General features: G+C 37.3%; 1 protein-coding gene across 1 annotated transcript in view; it reads right to left on the reverse strand.

Moving 5' to 3' along the window:
- HCN1 (hyperpolarization activated cyclic nucleotide gated potassium channel 1) overlaps nucleotides 1-21,468 on the reverse strand; it is a 201,974-nt gene that overhangs the window by 30,236 nt on the left and 150,270 nt on the right. Inside the window, exon 5 of the mRNA XM_080370955.1 lies at nucleotides 17,937-18,083. Within this exon, the coding sequence (XP_080227081.1) occupies nucleotides 17,937-18,083 (147 nt within the window). The remainder of the gene's footprint in view (nucleotides 1-17,936; nucleotides 18,084-21,468) is intronic.

Genomic DNA, 21,468 nt, shown 5'->3' on the forward strand with positions numbered 1-21,468 from the left:
ACAGAGGCAGCTGCAAGGCTGTCCTAGCTGTGCCCAGGGCATGGTGGTGGCCAGCTTCTCTGATGGCATCTGTAAGAGTTTTCAGGACCTTTTCTCAAGGAGATTTTTAGATAGAAGCAGTGCTATTAGACTGATAGGAAAAAACCTGGTGCTACAAAAAAAAGCAGACAAAATTCTTGAAAGATCTGTATGCCTGAAAGGTTCTTTTCTTTTTCTCACTAAACTGACTGAGCTAATAAAAGGTATTACTTCCACCTGCAGACTATGTCCTTCTTACATGTAGGCCACCCGAGTCTGTTTATGACTACATCAAAAAGCAGCTTAGTTTCATTAGATCACTTCTACTTTCTATTGTAAAAATCTAGTGCATCACTTTGACAATGCACATTGTTTTTAAATGAGTGTCCCTCCTTTACACTCTGCTTTCAAGGATGAGAAACTTAATCAGCCTTAATTTCCTGGCCACTGAAAGGAATAAATCTCTTTATTGAGAAAGCTATTTTTCCTCTTAGAAATAACTCATAGAAGAAGAAGTACTGAGCAAGTGATTAAGACAGAACTGTAGGGAAAAGCATCATATTTAGGGACTTGGGGCTGTATGAGTAGTCTAAATATATTTAAACCAGGTTTTAAGGAGAATATTATGTATGTGTTCATGATTTCCTGTAATTTTTTAACCAACTGGTCAATTACAGTCAACTTTGGCAGAAAGGAGACATCTCACTGATATTAAGTTCTCACAGGTTTTATGACAGCAGGCAATCAGGAGGACTAGGATTAGTACCCTACTGAGAGAATGACTACATCATTAGCTCACAACTTGTTAAAAGCCAGAAAATCTACATGTGGCAACAGGATGCATTATTCTTCATTTCTGGTGCACCTGAAATTGTTCAAATTGCTTTGACACAATCTGTTTAATCATCTATACAGAGTGTATGCCTAAAAAAAAAAAAAAAAACCAAAAACAAAAAACCAAACAACAAAACTGCTCAGAGGTTTTCATGTAAGTAATAACAATTATGCACATTTTTCTCCTTGAATGGGATGTCTATGATTTCCCATATTTCAATTGCATTGATCAAATTTAGCATAGACACTCTGCTTAAGTTTTATTTACAAACAGGGTAATTCTTGGACACTATCATTTCTGTCTAAAGCTGCATTGAGAAACAATTCTTCTTTTCTTCAGGACTCTGATATTTTGCCATTCTCTTAACATAGCTAGATATTGCATATGTGTGTGTTTTACAAAACCTCACTGCCTAGCCCCTTCAGCTATGTATTTTAAAGCCCAAGAATGCTCTGTCTGAGGTAGCTTATGTGTTTGACTACAGACAAAGCACAGAACATGAAAAAACCTCTGATCTCTAAGGCAAAGATAATCTACATGCTTTCAGTTGCCTTGAAAACCAGTGGCCAGCATGTGTACTTACATTTTCAAAGCCCTCTGGTCCCCAAGACCTCCAGCATACCTTCATACAGGTTGCCCAGATGCACAAATTTTTCCAACCAGCTATGAGATAAGCTTAGGCAAGCAAAAGGAAGGCAGGCATAAAAAAGTTTTCCAGCCAAATGATGAATGAAATCCCCTGGTTGGATTCTATCAGGACTGAGTTGAAGCAGGTTTGGGTTTTATTTTTATTTTCCTGCCTAGCTCTGTTCAACTCAGTTCGAGGCAAGTCAGCCTTAAAGAGAGCTTATGGTAGCTAATATTGCTGTGTCCTAAGAGAAAGCAATCTTTTATGTGTTTGAAAGCTAAAGGGATATAGATTTGACCAATTATATTTTCTTGGCTTCATTGATTAAGTGTTGGCTGGCCTTCTGCATACTTTTCTATCATTCTCTACTTGATTAGAATTTTCTATTCAACTCCTTATATGCATTTTTTATGCTTCAGAATTATTATTGCATTAAATTCAAATGCAGACAGGATAATCCTTTTGAGGATAGATGGTTCAACCAAACTTCCAATAAAGTCAGTCTGATGAAGGAGATCCATCTTTTTCCCAGCTTGTTAATTGATTTAATGGAGCTTAAGGGAGAGCAGTTCTGTGCATCTCATGCTTCTCTTCTCTTCTCTGGATATTCCATTATATTTAGAAGATTAAAAAAGAGCAAAAGAATACAGAAAAGAAAGAAAAAAGACATTAACTATCCACCCTTTCATTCACCCAACTGTCCATTCATTCCTTAACTGGGCAATTTTAAAAAGGAATTTAGCTTTTATCTTCTTTAATGTTCTGAATATTCTGCGCCTCTTAAGTTTCGCTTCCAGCTGGGAAGAGGATGAGAGGCATCAAAATGAGAACAGTGATACAGGCAATGTTTTTAGGCAGTCTCTGATTGTGAGATAGACACTATAATTTCAAAATCCTGAGAAGTCCTAATAATCCAGATAAGTACATAAAGTTTGGGCCAGTTGACCAATCTCCACTTCCTGCAGGTTTTACCTTCTGAACAGTGCTGCTGAACAATATTCCTGAATGATTTTAGAAAACACACCAAGTTTATTATAGAAGGTGACATGGAATTAGTGCTGCACAAAACAGCAACTGCTGTAGCGACTGTTCCCTTCCATGAACTGAATAAAAAACCTGCAATTTGAAAATGTATTTAAGAATCACTGTTTCAATTTTCTGTCCCTGAATAACCAAATATCTTCATTCCCATTTGTATGTGTGCATCTGTTTGTGTGTTATATTCACTAATACTGTAGTATTTACTAAAATATCTTGGGTAGGAGACACTTAGGGCTGAAATCTTCATTTAGTAAGACATTTTAAATATTGAAGTTATCCCATTATGCCAATAAGACTGCAGATTTAACACATGTATTGTCAAATTGTGGCAGAAAGGTGAATCCTGGGACATGTGAAGTTTATAAAATCCTACTGGTATCCATACCTTAACCTTTTGCTAATACATGGAAGCATGGCATGAATTTGTCATCAGGTTTGTTACACAAATAAATGAAGCACAACTCATGTTTTTCTAAAATAGTGATTAAGAAACAGAAAAAAAGTTGTTTTTTGCTAATAATTACAAAACTGTATAGTCTGCTTGCTCACAGGTTAGTATGTGCTGTAGCATTGCTTTTCCACTGTCTTTGGAGCTTCCAGTCACCTCCTTTATCTGGTAATCTGATGATTCTGGAAACTGTATTCATTCTTGTGCATTTGTACTGAAACACTGGTGATACCACTTGCTAACACCAATCAGTCTGTGGTTGACCTTGTATGTGATCTGTGTGGCAGCTACTATTTTTTTCTACTATATTATTAAAAATAAAAAAAGCTCAGATGCTACTTACAGCTTTTCTGAATGAAGTGTGTTTCTTACATTCACCAAAGTCAGTGAGATTGCATCTCACTGCCAGAAAAAAAAATGTTTTTGTTTCAGGGCGGTGCTGAAATGAGCGCTCCTGTTCTCAGAACAGTGCTTATTTCACCTGATTGCAAGGAAGAGTACTTGTGCATGACAGAAAGAAAAAAAGGAAGAGACAGTGGAGTTTCACAAAGGCAGCCTGAGTTATACTTACATTTGTGTGACTTATTAGGTAAAATTTATTGATTTGGGTCCTTTTTTGAGTAAAATATGTCAGCCAGAATGCAGAACAGCATGTGATGCCTGAACAATAGTTTCTCTCACTGAAGAAAGGGAAGGCCATGAAAAGAATATCATGTGGATGAAAGCAGGGAGGAAAAAAACTGTGTTTGAAGCTAGTAGGGGGCTGTCTGGGGGTTAAAAAATGTACTGAAGCAAAGAACTAGGTGGCAGGGGCGAAAAAAAACCCCAAACACACCTTAGGAGAAATAAGCTAAGGCTTGGATAAAAATTTTTGTGTTGACTTACTTCTGACTTGTAGTTTGATCAAGATCAGAAACTCAAGCTAGGAATGGTTCCATGGAGATTTTATTGTGAGCTCTGCAACAGGCAATACATTTCTTCTGCCATCCCACCCCACCCTCTTCGTTGCCTCCTTCCCACTCCCGTTCCCTGTGGGCTTCAACCCAAATGGCCAAAACAACTGAGTCAGTGAGGAGGTAGTTCTCAAGAGAATGTGCTTTACCTACACCCTGTGTGTACGGTTTAGCTGACAGAGTCACAACAACCAGGAAAACAGCTATTTACAAATCAGTGGTGATTTGTTCAGAGTTATTTTAAAGCTCTCTAAGAGCTCTGTATCAGAAATACTTTTATCTTGTTAACTGCTAGGTCAACACTTACTTCCTATTATGAATTACAAGCCTTCTGGTTCAAAGCCTCTCTCTATAAAATTATTAAGTAGCTTAAATTAAATCTTACTGATTATACTGGATAAATCCCAGTTAGCTAAGCTTGAAATATCCACACTGAAATTATATTTACAGTTTTTAAGTACATTTTAGTTTGCATCTAATTTGACTTGTAACTATTCAATGAAGGCCTACTCTATATTATGGTACAGGAGAAACAGTAAATTCCTAACTAGCTAACACACAAAATCTAAACAATGCTGCACTATGTATAATATGCATCTTAGAGTGGAGAAAAAGAGTTTTTGTAAACAATTACAAGTTTTATTTCTTATAACAATGACAAGATTTCTTAGAAAAATGTACAACAGGACCCTAAATGCCTCTGTATGTATGTACTAAAATATTTACAATGTCAGCTATAGATCTACACATCTATATATAGCAGAAGTATATAAAAGGAAAGATAAGGAGGATGCACAATCCCTTTCTAATTCTGAATCAGCCTGTGTCACTGCTTTACTGTGTGAACTGGGACAAGCTAATTATGAGAGCATTTGAATTTGCCTTCTAAAGGAGGCTACTGAAAAGGGTGCTGCAGTGGGGTCAGGTGCAAGGGCTCAATGATGTTATGTTGTGAGTAGCTACTTGCAACATGAGTGCAGGGAGCTTGTGACCCACATTCAGGCCGCTGTGCCAGAGTGCAAGCATGCAGAAGTAGAAAAATACTGAAAGTGCTGATTCTAGAGCCCAGTTTTACAGTGAAACATGAGGATAATGTTCAGTTTTAAGGATGAGAAATGGAGAGCTGGCTCCAGAACAGATATCATCTGATGGTGAAAACAAAGATGAAGTCTCTGGAAATAACTTTGTAGAGCAACAGCCAGACAGCCCTGAAAATAGCATTTACTTGAGAATGCCATTTTGGCTAATATTGGTAGCTGCAGGGGAAAGACATGCATAAATGGCATGCGAGGTGTAGAGTGGAAGAAATTCTGATTAGTGCAAGTAGGCATGGTGACAGCAAGAACAGCCCCAACAGCAGATCATGTGGAGGATGAAGAGAAGCCAAACTGGCAAACTGGCAGGTATAGACTAGTGAACATGGATTAGCAATAACAGCTAGAGTAAATGTATCAGGCTTTTTAAATATCCAGTAGGCAGACACACTTAACAATGGCATGGTATCAGAGTAACAAAGAGTCACATAACAACTAGGAACTAGATCGTGCTCAACGCTTGACAGATCAAGGATGCATAGGCCACCCACAGCATCTGTACTTTCTGAAAATCTTTTGTTCTAGGGAGCATGGAGTGGAAATGGCTGTGTAAATAATACATAAGAGGCCAGGGAAGATACCTGTAGCCTTCCATCATCTACATTTAGTAATTATGCTGTGCTTGCCCAATGCATTCAGTCACTAAGTAAGGCCTTAAATATTTGTGCTTACGCTTTCCCTCCAGGAACAGATACGCACTAAAAGCAAGGGGACCTGATGACACAAGGCACACAGGAACTGCCATTAGCATCTGTGCATGAGACCTGGCAGCCACAGGATGCAGGTGCATAGGCAGTGCCACGTTCCTTACATCAGTTAAATATTCCTTTTCAAACAATTTCAGTTCATCTGCTTGCCCAAAGTTTTAAATTTATTTAGCCATTAATAGGATTTAAGTATAATTATATTAATCCCTTCTGGAATTAAATATAGACTGAGATTTTTTTCCGTAAGAAATATGTTCCTATAATTTATTCAAAAAGATTTTCAAATGATCTTAATACTATATCTTAATCTCTACGTTTACGAATAAATATATCTATATTGATTTTATATCATAGGAGAGCCCTTAAAACCCTTCTCATTATAGTTAATTTTAAGGTAATATATTGTAAACATAGACTGGTGGCATAGGAAGTATGTGTTGAGATATACAGTGAGAAACATAAAGTCCATACTGGAGTACATAATGGAATGCATGTACTTAGTATTGTGCAAAGATATCAACAGAGTATTCTCACACGTATATCCTGGATACATGTCGTTGCATGTGTATGCCTGAAAGCATGTGTATATATGCATATATATGCTCTCCCACACATATATTGACATGTTTACATGAACATATCTATACATTCCCAAATGTACATATTTGTATACGTAATGTAAAAAAATCAAAGTTTAACTAATTAATATGTCCCATTAAGAGCATGTGCTTGTGAAGTTATAATCTACAAGCAAAAAGGTGAGAGGTAAGAAGATTCTGCTCCCAGTCCCAATTATATTCTTTGGAAATGAAATGTCCTCATGTTCTATATTTTGCAAGGACACATGATCTGTATCTATTTTCAGTGAACATCTCACATGGGGGCCTAAAAACAGGCCAGTCATGAACTTCAAATAATGTCTCAGGCAGGGTATTAACCTTTTTCTCACATTCTAAGTTTGTCCCATTGCTGTATCAACATTATGAAGAATATATATGGTGTTAAGAGAATGACAGAGCAAGCTACAGACATCTCCAGTTCTGCTTCTCTACATATGTCATTGCCTCTTATTTCCTTTCAAGGTACATTATATATTACGCTGCCCACATATAACATTGACGGCATCTGTCTTCCTCTCAGTAGTAAATCTATTTTGTGCCAGATGCTAAAAAGCATGAACTGTTTAATTTTCAACCTCAGCTGATAGAAGACTTTCTACACTTGGTGTAATGTGGATGATTACAAGATCTCTTATACTCATTAATACATAAGTGCTTATACAATGTGTGGCAATAAGTGGTACAATGATTGGCTAGATTTTTGTTTTGGGGACTGTGGATGTCTGTACTAGCCACTGTATTTCCCAGATAACCTGTTATGACTCCCATAGCATAATGTTTTCATGAGGTATATTTTTTCAAATTATTCTCAGTAGTTCTATACTTTCTTACGTTTTTAAAAGACACAGACCCATCTTCATTTCCTGATTTTCAATTTAGTAGAAGAAAAAATGCCTCAGTATGAAATAAACTTATTTTTAATACACGTAAGTGACTTTTATGAAATCACAGAGATAAATTATAGTTTTCAGTTGCACAGTTAACTAATGACTGTAATCCAGGCTAAAATGAAAACTGTTAATTACAAAGAATGTGGCTTTTCTTTAAAATATATATAAGCACACAGGTATTTATTTTATCCACAAAAATATTTAGCCTTCTAGTAAGGCACCATAAAACTTACAGCTGTATGTGCTTTAGGGCACATTGTTAGTATTCTCTTAACCAGCTACAGAGTTTTCACTTTTCACAAATGAAGGGAAAGAAAAATTCATTTATTCAGAAGGAAATTAACAAACAAAGACTCCACAGATCAAGCTGGGAGATTAAAATCCTCTTAAGGGAACTCCTTGCCAGTCAGTGCTCAATTCCTACCAAGGCTGGCTTAGTTAGGATCCAGTGCTACCGCTGAGTGGGACTGTGTAAGGTATCATGAAAGAGATGGAAACAACAGATAAAAACCATTGCCTTGAACTCATCCCAGGCACTACCAGGAAGTCTGCACCTGTACCCACAGTGTCAGACTCCACATTTTGCACCAGCTTTTAAATCCACTCACGTCTAACAATCTTGTATGGCAGTAATTTAGTCCCAAGGGGAGGAAGACTTTTTGTTAAGCACTAAAAATATCAGACACCAAGTTCCTTCAGTGTTAAACAGTTACCTTTAAATTAAACAAGTGTAATTCAACACCACCTGCATCTGCATCTATGCTAAATTTCATTATCTGTCCATTTATAAATAATCTCAATTATTTTTTTTTTCAGTTCTCCTTTCCATTTAATCTCTTACATACAGACTCTTAATCAAAAGAGATTACACTTTCAAAAGATTATTTTGCAACTAAGGAGCAGAGCTCTTATTTTTCAGGTACTAAGACTTTAGAAAAACAGTATTTCACCTTTGGCTTACCTGCAAGACAATTTTTGGGGAAAAGATTGTAAGTATTTCCTTACTGTGTTTGCTAGGTAACAGCAGTCTAAAACTACAGATTAGACAAAATTTTGTGCAGTTTTCAAAATTACGTACATTTTTTTTGTAGAAGTGGCAGTAGGGAAAAAGCAAAACAATGATATAGCATTGCCATGATGTGCAGAGCTTAACTGTGATATCTCCAACAGCTTTAACAATATTTACCTTCTTAAATCACCAGTGTAACAACTGGAAATTGAGTTCATAAATGGGCATTCATAACAGATTTTGTGCTTTGTTGTTTTTGTTCTCATAGAGTCATAGAAAGGTTGGAAAAGACCTTTGAGATTTTCAAGTCCAACCGTTAACACAGGATTGCCAAGTTCATCACTAAACCATGTCCCTAAGTGCCACATCTATGTGTTTTTTATACAACTCCAGGGATGCTGATTCCAACACCTCCCTGGGCAGCCTGTTTCAATGCTTGACCACACTTTCAGGGATAAAATTTTTCCTAATATCCAATCTAAACCACCTCTGGTGTAACTTGAGACCGTTTCCTCTTGTCCTGTTTCTAGTTACCTTGGAGAAAAGACCAAACCCCACCTGCCTAAAATCTCCTGTCACGTAGCTGTAGAGAGGAAGAAGATCCCCCCTGAGTCTCCTCTTCTCCAAACACCCCAGTTCCCGGAGCTGCTCATCAGAAGACTTGTGCTCCAGACCTTTCACCACCTTTGTTGCCCATCTCTGGACATGCTCCAGCACCTCAATGTCCCCCTTTCAGTGAGGGGCCCAACACTGAACACAGGATTCGAGGGGCGGCCTCACCAGTGTCCAGTGCAGGGGGATGATCACTGCCCTGGTCCTCCTGGCCACGCTGTTCTTGGTACAAGCCAGGGTGCTGTTGACCTCCTTGGCCACCTGGGCACACTGCTGGCTCACGCTCAGACAGCCACCAACCAGCCCCCCCAGGCCCTTTCCCCCCAGGCAGTTCCCAGCCCCCTGCCCCCAGCCCGCAGCGCTGCGGGGGCTGGTGTGACCCATGGGCAGGACTCGGTATTTCTCCTTGTTGAACCTCATACAACTGGCCTTGGTCCATCAGTCCAGCCTGTCTCCTTGTCTTTGGCTTTGAGATCACATCCTTTTAAAAGGCTGGAGTTGCCTTAATTTCTGTGTTGGAAATTCTCTGTATCATTCTGTATGCTGTTACTACCATAATCATAACAGGCAACAGTGCATAAAAATAGACACATGCATTTGCTTCTGCATCAGGCAGGTCATGGGATATTTATCTCGTCTTGGTGGTTGTGGGTCACAAATCTAATATATTATTTGTGTTGACTTTCATGGACACTGGCATGTTTAAATGCTGCCCACTCATCACAGAAACTTTTGTATCACATGACTCCCACAGCAGTTTTAAGATTCCAGAAAAATATGCTTCAAAAGACCTTAGCTGGCTTCTGGATCTAGACTTTAAATTCAACAGTGAAAACTGAAGGAAAAGATGTTCCCTTTCACCAGCTCTAAGAATGAAATTTACATGAAAGGGACATGGGCATGCCCATACTGTGCATCCCTGTCATGTTTGTACCACGTTTTCTACTAGTGTCAGGGCTGCATCCTGTCTTCTGCTTTCCTCCTTCCCTTTCCCACACTTCTCTTCTTCAAGTGCCATGACTTTTTACTGCAGAAGCCCATGAGGGGAAAACGGAGAACTTTGGTAGGTACCAGATTTCTTTCCTGTAGCCATGACCTGAATCTCCTAATTTTGAATAAAATGAGCCATGCAGTTTCCAATCCTGCATCATAAATTTTCATTTATTTATTTTTTTCATTTATCTTGAATTATTCTTTACAGGGTTCAAAGGAACATGTGTGAACTGCTATTTTAACATAATGGATTTGCAGTCACAATTCAGGGATTAGGGCAAAAGATCATTTGGTTTTAGCTAAATAACCCAAAACTTTCCAAATCCTACTAGAGAGGACACTAACCAAGCCAAAGTAAGCACAGTGTCAAAAGAACAGGTTTACAGAAGGGGAACTAACTCATAAGTCATCTGAAATACTTTATTATTTTTAACCTCCTTAAAATCAGCAATGCCATCTATAATCGCAATAACATATTCAGACCTAGTAGGAATGAACATGCTGTGGTAAGCATTGTCTAATATGTAATAACCTTTCCTGGCTTTCAGCAGAAACTGCATAAAGGAAAAAAGAAAAAAAGTGCTTGACTCTTTCCATCCACTGCCCCTAGCACCACCTGGGTTTCAACTAGCTGAACAAATTCTTCAGTTCATTAAGAACTGAGACATGAAAGACACTTGGAAGCATGATCTTGGACTGAATAAGGCAATGGTGTGAAATTCTCCTCTGCGGGAAAGCATTCATTGCATTAGCTGCTGTTCTCTCAGTGCACTGGACCTGGCCCTCATAAACCTTTCTGATTCTGCTCTTCAGATGCCTGAATAGCAGTTCAGACTGGAACTGCAGTTCCTGCGATAGCAGGCACAGAGTGGATTTACTTCTCTGTAAGGGAATTTGACATCTCTCACAGCATCTAGTTTCCATCTAAATAGTCTGGTACTTTTCTCAAACAACTTATCTTTCTATGAAAGACAACTTCTGCACGAAGATATGGGAATTTGATTTGGATGAGTATATTTGAAGAGCTCATGAAAGAACTGTCATGTCTGAAATATTTGTTGAACAATTATGACAAAGGAATCTCGTAGGTGCAGTAACAAAACTTCGAAACCATAACTACTGAGAACTGTTGGTGTATTATTATCTGTAATATTGAAAGCTGTTAGAACTTGGACTTGCCAAAGCATGTCTCAGCTGAGGATGGATTTGCTAACAAAGCATGTGAAACAGAAGGGACTGCGATCAAAGTTTCTTGAATATGTGTAACAGCAACAAAAGTTGTTGACAATTCAAAAGCTGTGCCTCAGCGGCAGCACGTACACTTGTGTATATGCATACATCCAGGAGCAACACACTCCCCACAGTTCAGGAAATCAACCTACATTGTCTTAGGTCCCCAGGAAACGGATCTGAGGATGCACACAGCTTGTTACCATGTCATACCAGCTAAAGAAAAACATCTTGAAACATAATAATCCAATCACCTGGTGATTGCTCATTTCCAACATGTAGTATTGGTTACTATTTTTAATTTTAAAAACTTAACTATAATCCTTTCTAAGAGGTTTTCAGGGTTGTTTTTTTTTAAGCCTTGTATGCTTAGATTTAGGCACATCCTACACAGACCACTAAAAAATACAAATACTTCTGGTTTTCAGCATTTGTCAAATAAATAATGCTGTGGTATATCAGGATTTATTCTGCAACACCAACATGCTGCATAATTCATTTATGACTTCAGTACTCCAAAGTATGACCTAAAGTTACATCAAATCTGTGTCTATCTGAAAAAACTAATGCACTGAAGAGGTATTCACTCTCTCCATACAGCTGTATAAAGACATACTTAAATGAGTTCCAGTATGACTACATTTATAACTCTGACACATTTTTCCTAGTTTTCTTCTTTAAGCTTCATACCAAGGTTCACTGCATATAAAAATTAATAAAAATACCGTGGTTTATGATGGAAAAATTACCTCTCTGTCTTTTATGAGCTACAGATATAAGTTGCTATGGAAGCAAAATATTTGGAATCTCCAATAATTAAATATTGACTCTGATACTTTATTTTTTTAATAAGCTCATTTGATTTTCTACCATTATTTTAATATTTGGTGGCCTGAATCCGAAAAACATAATGACTACACTATCAAAGAGGACTGAAGCATACTATGATCTAATCACACCATATTTGGGGCTCATACAATTAACTCTGGAGATGTATCATCCTTTGTGCATAGGATTATATTACAGTCTAAATGAGAATATAATGTTTTGTGATTTATGAAGATAAATAGAAGGAAAGAAATTACAAAAGTAAGTAAATTTTAATGGAGAAAAAGAGCAGGTTAACAACGGGGTGGGGGGGGGGGGGGGAAATGGTGACGTTACCAAATCAATGATTTTAAAATTGATTTTGAAAGGACCAAATACTTTCTCTAAAAATATAATGAATTTTCTATATGTATCAAATTAATCTGGTTTTAGTCCTGTTTTGACATAGTTACAATTACTATTATCAATTATAAATCCATGGAAGCTTGGAGAGTACCTTTCTTACAAGAACTCTCATAAAATGCCACCCTGGATGTTACACTGAGCAGTGTGCAGGATCTTTTCCAGAATCTTACACTTGACTCATTAGGCTGTAATAGGTACCATAACTTACTTACATTTGCTATCCTTATGGGAACAACAAAAGCCAAGCACTTCACACAGTTATGTTCAATTTTGCAAATAGCACCATGTAAAGATGAAGAAGCTTGTTAAAAAGAAACTAAAAGCAGCTTATTACAGGCTGGTTGAAAATTACGAAAGGAAAGCAATGTTAAGTGATACACCTAGACAAAAACATTTAATAATGTATCCATTACCTCTTAGGAATTAGCTCCTACAGTTATGATTTTAAAACTCAGTAATTGACAGTGATTAAAAAAGCAAATTAATATTAGAAATTATTAGGAAAGGATTTATTCACATTATTATAACATCAGTATGCTGGCTGCAGAACTGGTGCTCTCATCTCTATAGTAGAGAAGGGAGAAATTGAGAATGGCGAAAAGGATTACCATGGGGATGAGCTATCTTCCATGCAAGGAAGAAGTAGAATAGGTCTCTTTACCTTCAAAAAATTACAGTTTACAGATATCATATAAGTCTAAAAAATCATAACTGGCATGCAAAGGGTGGGTAGGACTGACTGTACTATCACTTTTTCTACAAGAATTAATGGCCACCAAACCCAAAAAAAAGAGTGGGAGCCAGGTTCAATCCCAAACCGAGGTTGTTTCTCATGCAACAGGGTACAAGTCTGTGCTCCTTGCCAAGGGATGGTGTGGGTGCAGAGTACATGGATTCAAGAGGAGTGTAAATAAGTAATTGGAAGGTATGTATTAAAGATTACCCAGTATACAAGTCACATCAGTCACAGAGAATCCCTTGAACTAAAATATTGGTAGTCTAGGAAGGTCATTAAGGGAAATACCATACTTGCCCTGTTCTTATAGGTAGGCTTCCACCTACAGCCACTGCTGGCGAAGCTGGTAGCTTAGACAAATACCAGAGCTGAGTCACTTAAACATTTCTTACACTCTTTTCTTAGATGAAACTGCTTATGTATGTCTTTAAACTTTTGAAGTTCAGGTGTCCTTCTGGAATAGCTTTCCCTCAGTTGTGGGGTTTTTTGAGTTGTTGCTTTGTTTGCTTTTTTTTCTTTCTTGTTGTCTGTACCATCACCATTTCATGTCACGACAGTCATAAAGACAACTTTTAGGATTAGGGGCTTTCTGATGCCAAATGATGTTCAAGGATGTAGGTGACAAGAACTCCAAGTTAAAAGATAGGAACCTTAGAAACTTCACAAGTATCTATGTCTGCTGAAGAACCAGAGATGATATTTATATAAGGCAAACATGCTAATTGCTACCAATTGCTAATTACTACCTCAAGAAATGAGGTAGGTAGGTAGTTAATTGCAAATATTATTAAAGGCAGCATTTATTTCATACATCAACTGCTATTTGAAGATGTAGCCTGTTTTCTACGCTAGTCAGCTAGATTTTTACCATGAGAGTGTATGGGGAGAGGTATATGCAGAGAAAGCCTGATGATTAGCTCAGACTTTTTGCAGAGCTTGTATGGAGCTACAGATAGGTTTGACAAATCCAACATTGCATGGCCTGGAAGAAGCAATTTAAAATCTTCTATATCTACTGAAATTTTAACTGCTAGAAGACCTCTGACTAACTGATTCTCAACAAGGCTGGACAGTTATTATCAGAGAAATGTAACTGTGAAAAAGGGGATATGCTTTCAAGTAAGAGTGAAATTTCTGAATTTAATGAAAAGAAACCTTTAATTCTTTATTTTCATCAGAGAGCACCTTCCCTTACGAGCAGGGTGCAGCACACCGCATATGGCAATGCATAGTTATTACAGTTTGAGTGCGTAGAGCTGAGGATATCCAATTAACTACATTACCATGGGACTAATATACCCAAACTGTGCAACCAGTTTAACTGGGGAGAAGATAAAGTTTTTAAGTCCCATTTTCTAATAAGTCTCTACCTTAGTTCCCAGTCATTGAAGGGAATCTCTTCATTAATGCAAGTTTACCCTTGAATGATACAGGTCAGCTACCAGCTTAACACAGCTATGAAGCACCTAAAGAAAGCCTTGTAAAATTTGAAAAAGTTCAGTATTCTTTTCTTCGTATTTTATGAAGCCGTAGTTAATTCCCCACAATAAACATGACTCTGTTGCTGTTACCCAATGTTAGCCACTCACACATATGCACCAGACCTTTTCTTAGCTTTTCCTTATTTTCATCATACAATCAAGTATGAATGTTCCATACATAATTTTCAGAAGCTCAGTAAAATGAACATCCATCCTTTTTTACCAGAAGATCTTTTACCTCTACTATAAGCATATACAGCTTTATTAGGAGTATTGATCACATAAGAATTAATTTTACACCAGATTTTTACTGCTAATTCTATGTCCTTTAGGAATTTTTAATGATTGAATGATCGTATTTTTAGCATGCATAATTACTTCTCTGCTAAAAAAGAGTGAGACAACTTTTTTTCCAACATGGGCCAAAAAAGGGTCATAATCAGTAAAGAGAGCCTAGCCACGGAAAATTTCAGTCCATACAATAAACTTGAATGCTTGAGAACAAGGAGAACTAGAAGACACTGCAACCTTTTTTATAACATTTTATAATATCCATGTTATAATTATGCAGTAGTTTGTGTGGTTTCTTTTGTTCTACTTACTGCGAGGAAATAATGATTTCAGTGCAAAGTCTTAATCAGAAGATACTTTGATCAAGGTAAGTATACCCTGTGGAAACTGAATGTTTAATTCTTACCCAATGCTAAACTCAAAGTACCACAAAATGCAGGATTCATTAAAAACTTAAGAAATGCAGTAAATACTTATTCTTGAATGATGCAGCTACACTACCTGTGTTGTCACCTCAACATTATAGCCTTGTGCAGATACTGGTACAGAAGATGGTATATCCTGTCCAATATGTGAACAATTGTGTTCTGCCTTTAAAAGGCTCTAGTTTATTATTCATTAGTAACATCAAAAAAACACTACCTGCACTACCAAACCGCACATACTGAATTGGTAGCTAAAACAGAATTTCAAACTGTTAATTTCAGCAAGTAAAAAAGTGGTGTTTTTAAAGCACTGTGCGTAAGCTGCTGCCACAATTTGGACAGATTCATTGGCAAAAGTCTTCTGGCATTGCCACTATCCAGTTCTTACTTCTTTTTTTTTCTTTTTTTTTTTTTTTTTTTTTATCTTCTTCTGAACAACTACTATGTTGTCATCAGAGCAGTGTGTAACCTGATTGTAGATGAGTAAATGTATTTTCCTTATATAATACAGGGAACAAAGAAGACATCCTAAGTGCAACATGACCACAGCACAAACAGAAGCCACCTTTTCTGTGAAATTCTATTCTTACTCCATGTTTTTAGTGGCTCATTAATTTTTGAAAGTTTCCATACTTCATCTCTCCTCAGAAGTGCTTTTTGGGTTTTATGCTTGACCAAATTTTCCATGCTGCTCTTGGGCAATAAGAAAAAAGGAAGGCAAGGTGACAGGACTAAGGGAGGGAGGAATGAAGGGAGGAAAAGACAGGTAATTAGAGTGCCATAACAGCAAACTGTTTGTTAATAAAAGAAGATTTTGCAATGGAAGTGTATTAGACTTGATTTATGGAGAAAAACTTTCCGTAAAAGTGGAAATAGATGAAACTGTTTCTGATGTCAGTGATTGATGCATCTGTACATGCTTCTGTTCTTTTAACAAAAAAAAGGTTCCACACTGGCCAAGATTCATGTTTTGACTGCCACTGTACTCTAGGGATAATTCCCATATTTTCCTGTCTTACATGATAGATTTTTATAGTACGTTCTCATCCTAACATTTCAAAAGCTACCAAGGGAAGTCAAAGGGTAAACTGGCACAGGCAGTGCAAAAGCCAGAGATCTCCCTCTGCCCTCCAAAACACTTAGAAATTCACAATATAACAAAAGGACTCAGGCTACATCTGTCTTAGGGAATCTAATGGACCCAGGCACTGGAATTCCGTCATCTATAGTGTTAATTTTTTAGAACAATCACGGTTTGGCCTGATTTTGACTTGAACCATCTAACAATGACCCAGCAATTTTGGGCAGCATTCACCATTCCCAGTTGGCACTTTGTGAGGAGGGAGGCCACTACTGGAGTTTCATAATACAGATGTGGCAAAACTGTGCCAGCTGCCCTCAGAGCCCATGAACAGGCAAGGCAGTTAGTTTCTTATAACTATTTTAACTATAGAACTTGATTGATCTTGGCAATGGATTGCCATGTTTCCCCTTCATAACAAAGAGAAATATTCAATGGTACAGACATTCCATCACAGACCTATCCTTTTCTTATGCCACAGAACTTATTAAAAAAAATCCAAACAACCTTCATGTGTATTTCTAAAACTACAGGTGTCATCCTGCGCTCTGTTGGGTAATATTTATACATTATTTATATATTTACATATATACACATGCAAATATACATTCAGCACCTCTCACCCCATGGCAGAAGATACTAAAAAGCATTACTTGCTATCACTGAAAAAATGTACAGGTTTCATCACATATCAGATTGCTCCTCCTTTATTCTCGCTTTTTCTTGCTTCTTTTCTCTTTTCCCTGTTTATGCTTTCTTCTCCCTGAATTTTTCAACTTCGTTATTCTCTGAGGTTTTTTTCCTCCTTTCAGTAGAGGGTATCAGCCAACTGGTAACACAAACATCCTTGAGTAGGTCAGACATGAGCACCACCCAACAAAAGACAGTCAGATTTATATTCCAATTAAGCAGCTATTTCTGTTACAGCAAGATGAATGCTGCTTTCCCCCCACACAAGCACCTTGCCAAAGAATATTCCAGCTGTTTCCACACAACAAATGTAACATAGCGTTACATAACAACACAACACAGCACAGCACAGCACAGCACAACACAATACTATAAACCCCCTGAAACGGGAATACAGACTGGAGTTTTAAGAAAAGAGATTTTGTAGTGGCTTGTGTATCATGCTCCAGCTTCCTCATCTCCAGTAGAGACCACCCTAACCAAGGATGCTACTTCACACAGTGAAAAACAGCAACTCTCCCTTCACTGGTGACTTCCAGTGGTTTCATCAGCACGGGTGCATGGTCAGCAGTCAGGGAGAGCAGAAAAAACCTTTCACCCAGGACCATTCTAGTACAGCCCCTCTCTATTTTAAAGAATTGCAGAAACCCATGAGTTTCACTCAACAATTAAGAACAGGATTTTACTCTTTGACATCCTTGTGTGGCCATGATTCTGACAGACTGGTTCAGACTAGATGTAAATCTGCTTATGTCTTTGTGTCAAACTAATATTAAATTCATTATCCTGGTCATTCATTGACAAGGTCAAATGAGATGAAATGTTACAGAATAGAATCAGAAAGAGCATTTCAACACAGAAACAGCAAAGGCATGAAAAATTTCCATAGCATGAAAAACTCCTCAAATGCTTTAATCTTACCTCCCTGAGGGGATCGTTTAGCTCATTCAAAATGTTTTCTTCATCAAAGATCTTGCCTTGGTAGCGGTGCTCATAGTAATCATGGATTTTCTGGCGCATTTCAGCAGGTAACTTGTGGAATGACATGTACTGTTCCACTTGTTTGTACTGTCAAGACAATTAAAGGAAGAATCAGAAAAAAAACACTTTTTTACTACCTAAAGAAGGCACCAGCAAAATGAAAATTCATTCACATAGCAAACTAAGCCTTACATATGTTATAAAGATCACATTTTATTTATGTCAGAGAACCTTCACAGAAATATTAATTTAGTATTACTTACGTGACATCATAACTATCAATTGCAGAAACTGCCTTTAGTCGTGATGTATGCTGATATCCACATGAATATATAAGTTTTAGAAGCCAAACCTTCACACATGTCATGTGTTCCCTAAATTCCCAGCTATACATAAGTTGCGAAAGTACACCAACACCATTTTTAGCTCATTCCATGCAACAGACAGGGAAACTGTACACAGTGTTTCTCTATGTCTCTAGTGCTACATCCGCAGAGAGTTTAAGGTCTGAAATTTCAGAAACTGGATATGTTGTATCAATATGTAACATATTAACGTTGTGTATGCTTACAAAGTAGTTGAAGAACAAAGGTAAAAGCTGTGGAGATAATGAACTAGAAAGAATTCCTCAGGAGCAATGATGAAAAGAGAGAAGTGAACTGGGAAACTAGCTATGGTATCAGGAAATAGAAAGTGGGAGAAGAGAAGTTCCATGACCCAGGAGACTCAGAGGACCTCACTTCATTTACCATGTGCATTTGGTTTCCTTGTTTCTACTAATCCTCTGTCATGTCTTCTGCTTTGTTTGCTTCTCTTCTTCAGAAGCCTTTTTGGGTAGCATGGTTTTCAGAAAAGAAAGTCTAGAATTAACATACTTGGAGTTCTACTGTACTACACTGCATGATATATCTGAGACCCACAAAATGGAGAAGATGCCCAAACTGCAAATGGACAACTAGTGCCTGAGCAAGACTTTTGCCCCTCAGACCCTCCATCCTTGTCTCAGTTGAAGAGGATAAGGCACTAAGACACAGAGGATAAAACTCATCCCAGGCTTATGGGTGAGTTAAAACTTGGCAAAAAATTGGTTTACATATGTACAACATCTTAATTTAATTTTTTTCATTAATTTTTTCATGCTTAATTAGGCACTTTTAACTCATTTCCACGAAAAAGCCAATGAAGTCTTAATTAGGATCAGAATTTCTGTAAAGCAATTAAATGAATTTATAATACACATTACACTCCCTACAAACTGCAGCACATATTCTTTAACTTACATAATTGAAGACTGCTCCATCCTCTGGAATTGAAATTAGGTTCTGCTTTGCAAAGTGGCAAAATATTAGATGAGACCACATGTACAATACACATTCCACAAATATGAGGTAATTTTGCACAGGACTATTCAAAAATGTACCATGAATATGTAGGCATGATTTAACCTTTGTATAGCTATTTTGCATCTCCAAAGCAAGACCTCTTCACTCCCATCCTTCAGAAGTAAGATTTATATTTGCGTGCTCATCATTTGTTTCTGATATGAAGAAATTTATCCATATATTGTAGGTTTGAATCAGAGTTCTAGGTCACCAGAAGACAGATATGCTCTAGCATAAACAAAGTGTTGCTTCTAAAATTACCCTACTAATCAGTTACAGCTAATCTAGGCACCCATTTACTTAGAGGGAAGGGACGCGAGATCACCCAGTGCTCTATATATCTCACCAAGGTGGTCACATAGTCCTAGCTGTTGTGCAGTGCTTCAGCTTCCCTGCAGCAAAGCCAAGGAGAAGATGCTGCACTGTGCAATGTCCTCTTCATGTCTGTGTCCAGCCCTTCATTGCTGTGGCTTCATGTAAAGATGTGTAGCAGGTGTGTGTCATAGCACACATAGGCAGGGAAAAGACTTTACTATGCTCCCTAGCATAGGGGCTGCACCACTTTGCTCAATCTTACTTGCATACAAATATGCTTGAGCAACACAAATATAGAGTAATCCTTGGTAATAAAAAATATACTACATTCATTGAGATAGATAATGCTAGTGAGCTGCAAAGCACTTGTATACCAGAATGACTGTGAAGAAGTGTATTCATGCTAAAAGCAATTTGCTTTGCCAGCAGTTTACACTGCTCCCTTTCATTAGTGCTATTACTAGGTGCTTTCTCCCACACAAGTGAGTTCTCTTATCTACCAGGTTTATGCTTACACATAAGAAATTTTAGGGAAACAGAAAAAATAAAACTAGTAGGAATGTAGTGCTTATTACTGGTTTGTCTCAAAATGTTTCCAAATTAATAACACATAGAGTAACAGGGACAGCTGCATATCAGCAACATTTTGTAAAAAAATTCAGCAAGGAAGTTAAAGTCTCCCACAATTCCCAGAAATATTTAACCATCTGAAATGCTGTCAAGGTCTCTTTCCATTTCATAATATCTGACTCTGTGAGTGGTCGCTATCCCGTTAATATACCCTGTAACAAAGCTTCTCCTAACCTTTCTCAGTGTGATTTTGACTCATATTCTGTATCATTTATGTTACTGCTCCCTTCTTGACATTCTGTCAGAACATTCATGTGAAGTACTCCCTCAAAACATCTTATTATTGTTTCACCAACTAATGTGTTTCACTAACTCAGTCAAAGTAATAATTGGGTTTTTTGTTTCTCAGAAAAGTGACTTCATTTTTCAACCTGCTATGTGTTACTGGCAATTTTGAGGGTTTCCCAGATTAGTTGTCACTGTGGTGTGTCACATGCCAGTGAAGAATATGAAGTATTCTTCATGTCACGTGAAGAATATTTTCTCTGTGGGTACCACAGATATCAATAAAGGCTGGAAACTGATAAATTTTTCACTTTTAAATAACCATACTGATTTTTGTTATTGGTTGTTGGTTGGTTTTGTTTTCTTTACTCATAAAAAAGAACGCTAATAAAAAGAACTGAAATATTTTCTGGGAAAAGATTACATGTCAAAAAGGTTTAAAGATTCTCATTAGCCCTGTGAATCCCTTGAATAAATATGAAAATTGAATGGCTTCTTCCTCTGATTTTTCTAAGTGTCATTTTACATATGAAGTTGATCAAACTGTCAGTGAAGTTAAGTTTTCTCAAAACTGTATTTTAACAATATTTAAAAGAGCTGTAACTGATCCTAAGTTATTCATCAGACCTGACACTTGAACCTGCATTTCTGTATGTGAGTGGAATAATTTCTTTCTAATGACTGTTCTCGCCACACTGTATCCTGTGTCTTTTCCATTCTAGACTGAAAATTTTGGTTTGCTTTAGAGGTTTTTTGTGGTTTTGTTTGGTTTGTTTGTCTTTTGTATTGGTTATTCAGAAAAGAGATGTCTTAATTCCACATTCACAAAAGCTCCTCTGGTGCTTTTCTTACATCTGTGTAAAATAACTTTCAGAGATAGCAAGTTCCCTCAAACCTGACTTTTCTTTTTTTTTTTTTTT

Source organism: Falco punctatus (genome assembly GCF_963210335.1).
Source record: "Falco punctatus genome assembly, chromosome: Z".
Classification (NCBI taxonomy): Eukaryota; Metazoa; Chordata; class Aves; order Falconiformes; family Falconidae; genus Falco; species Falco punctatus.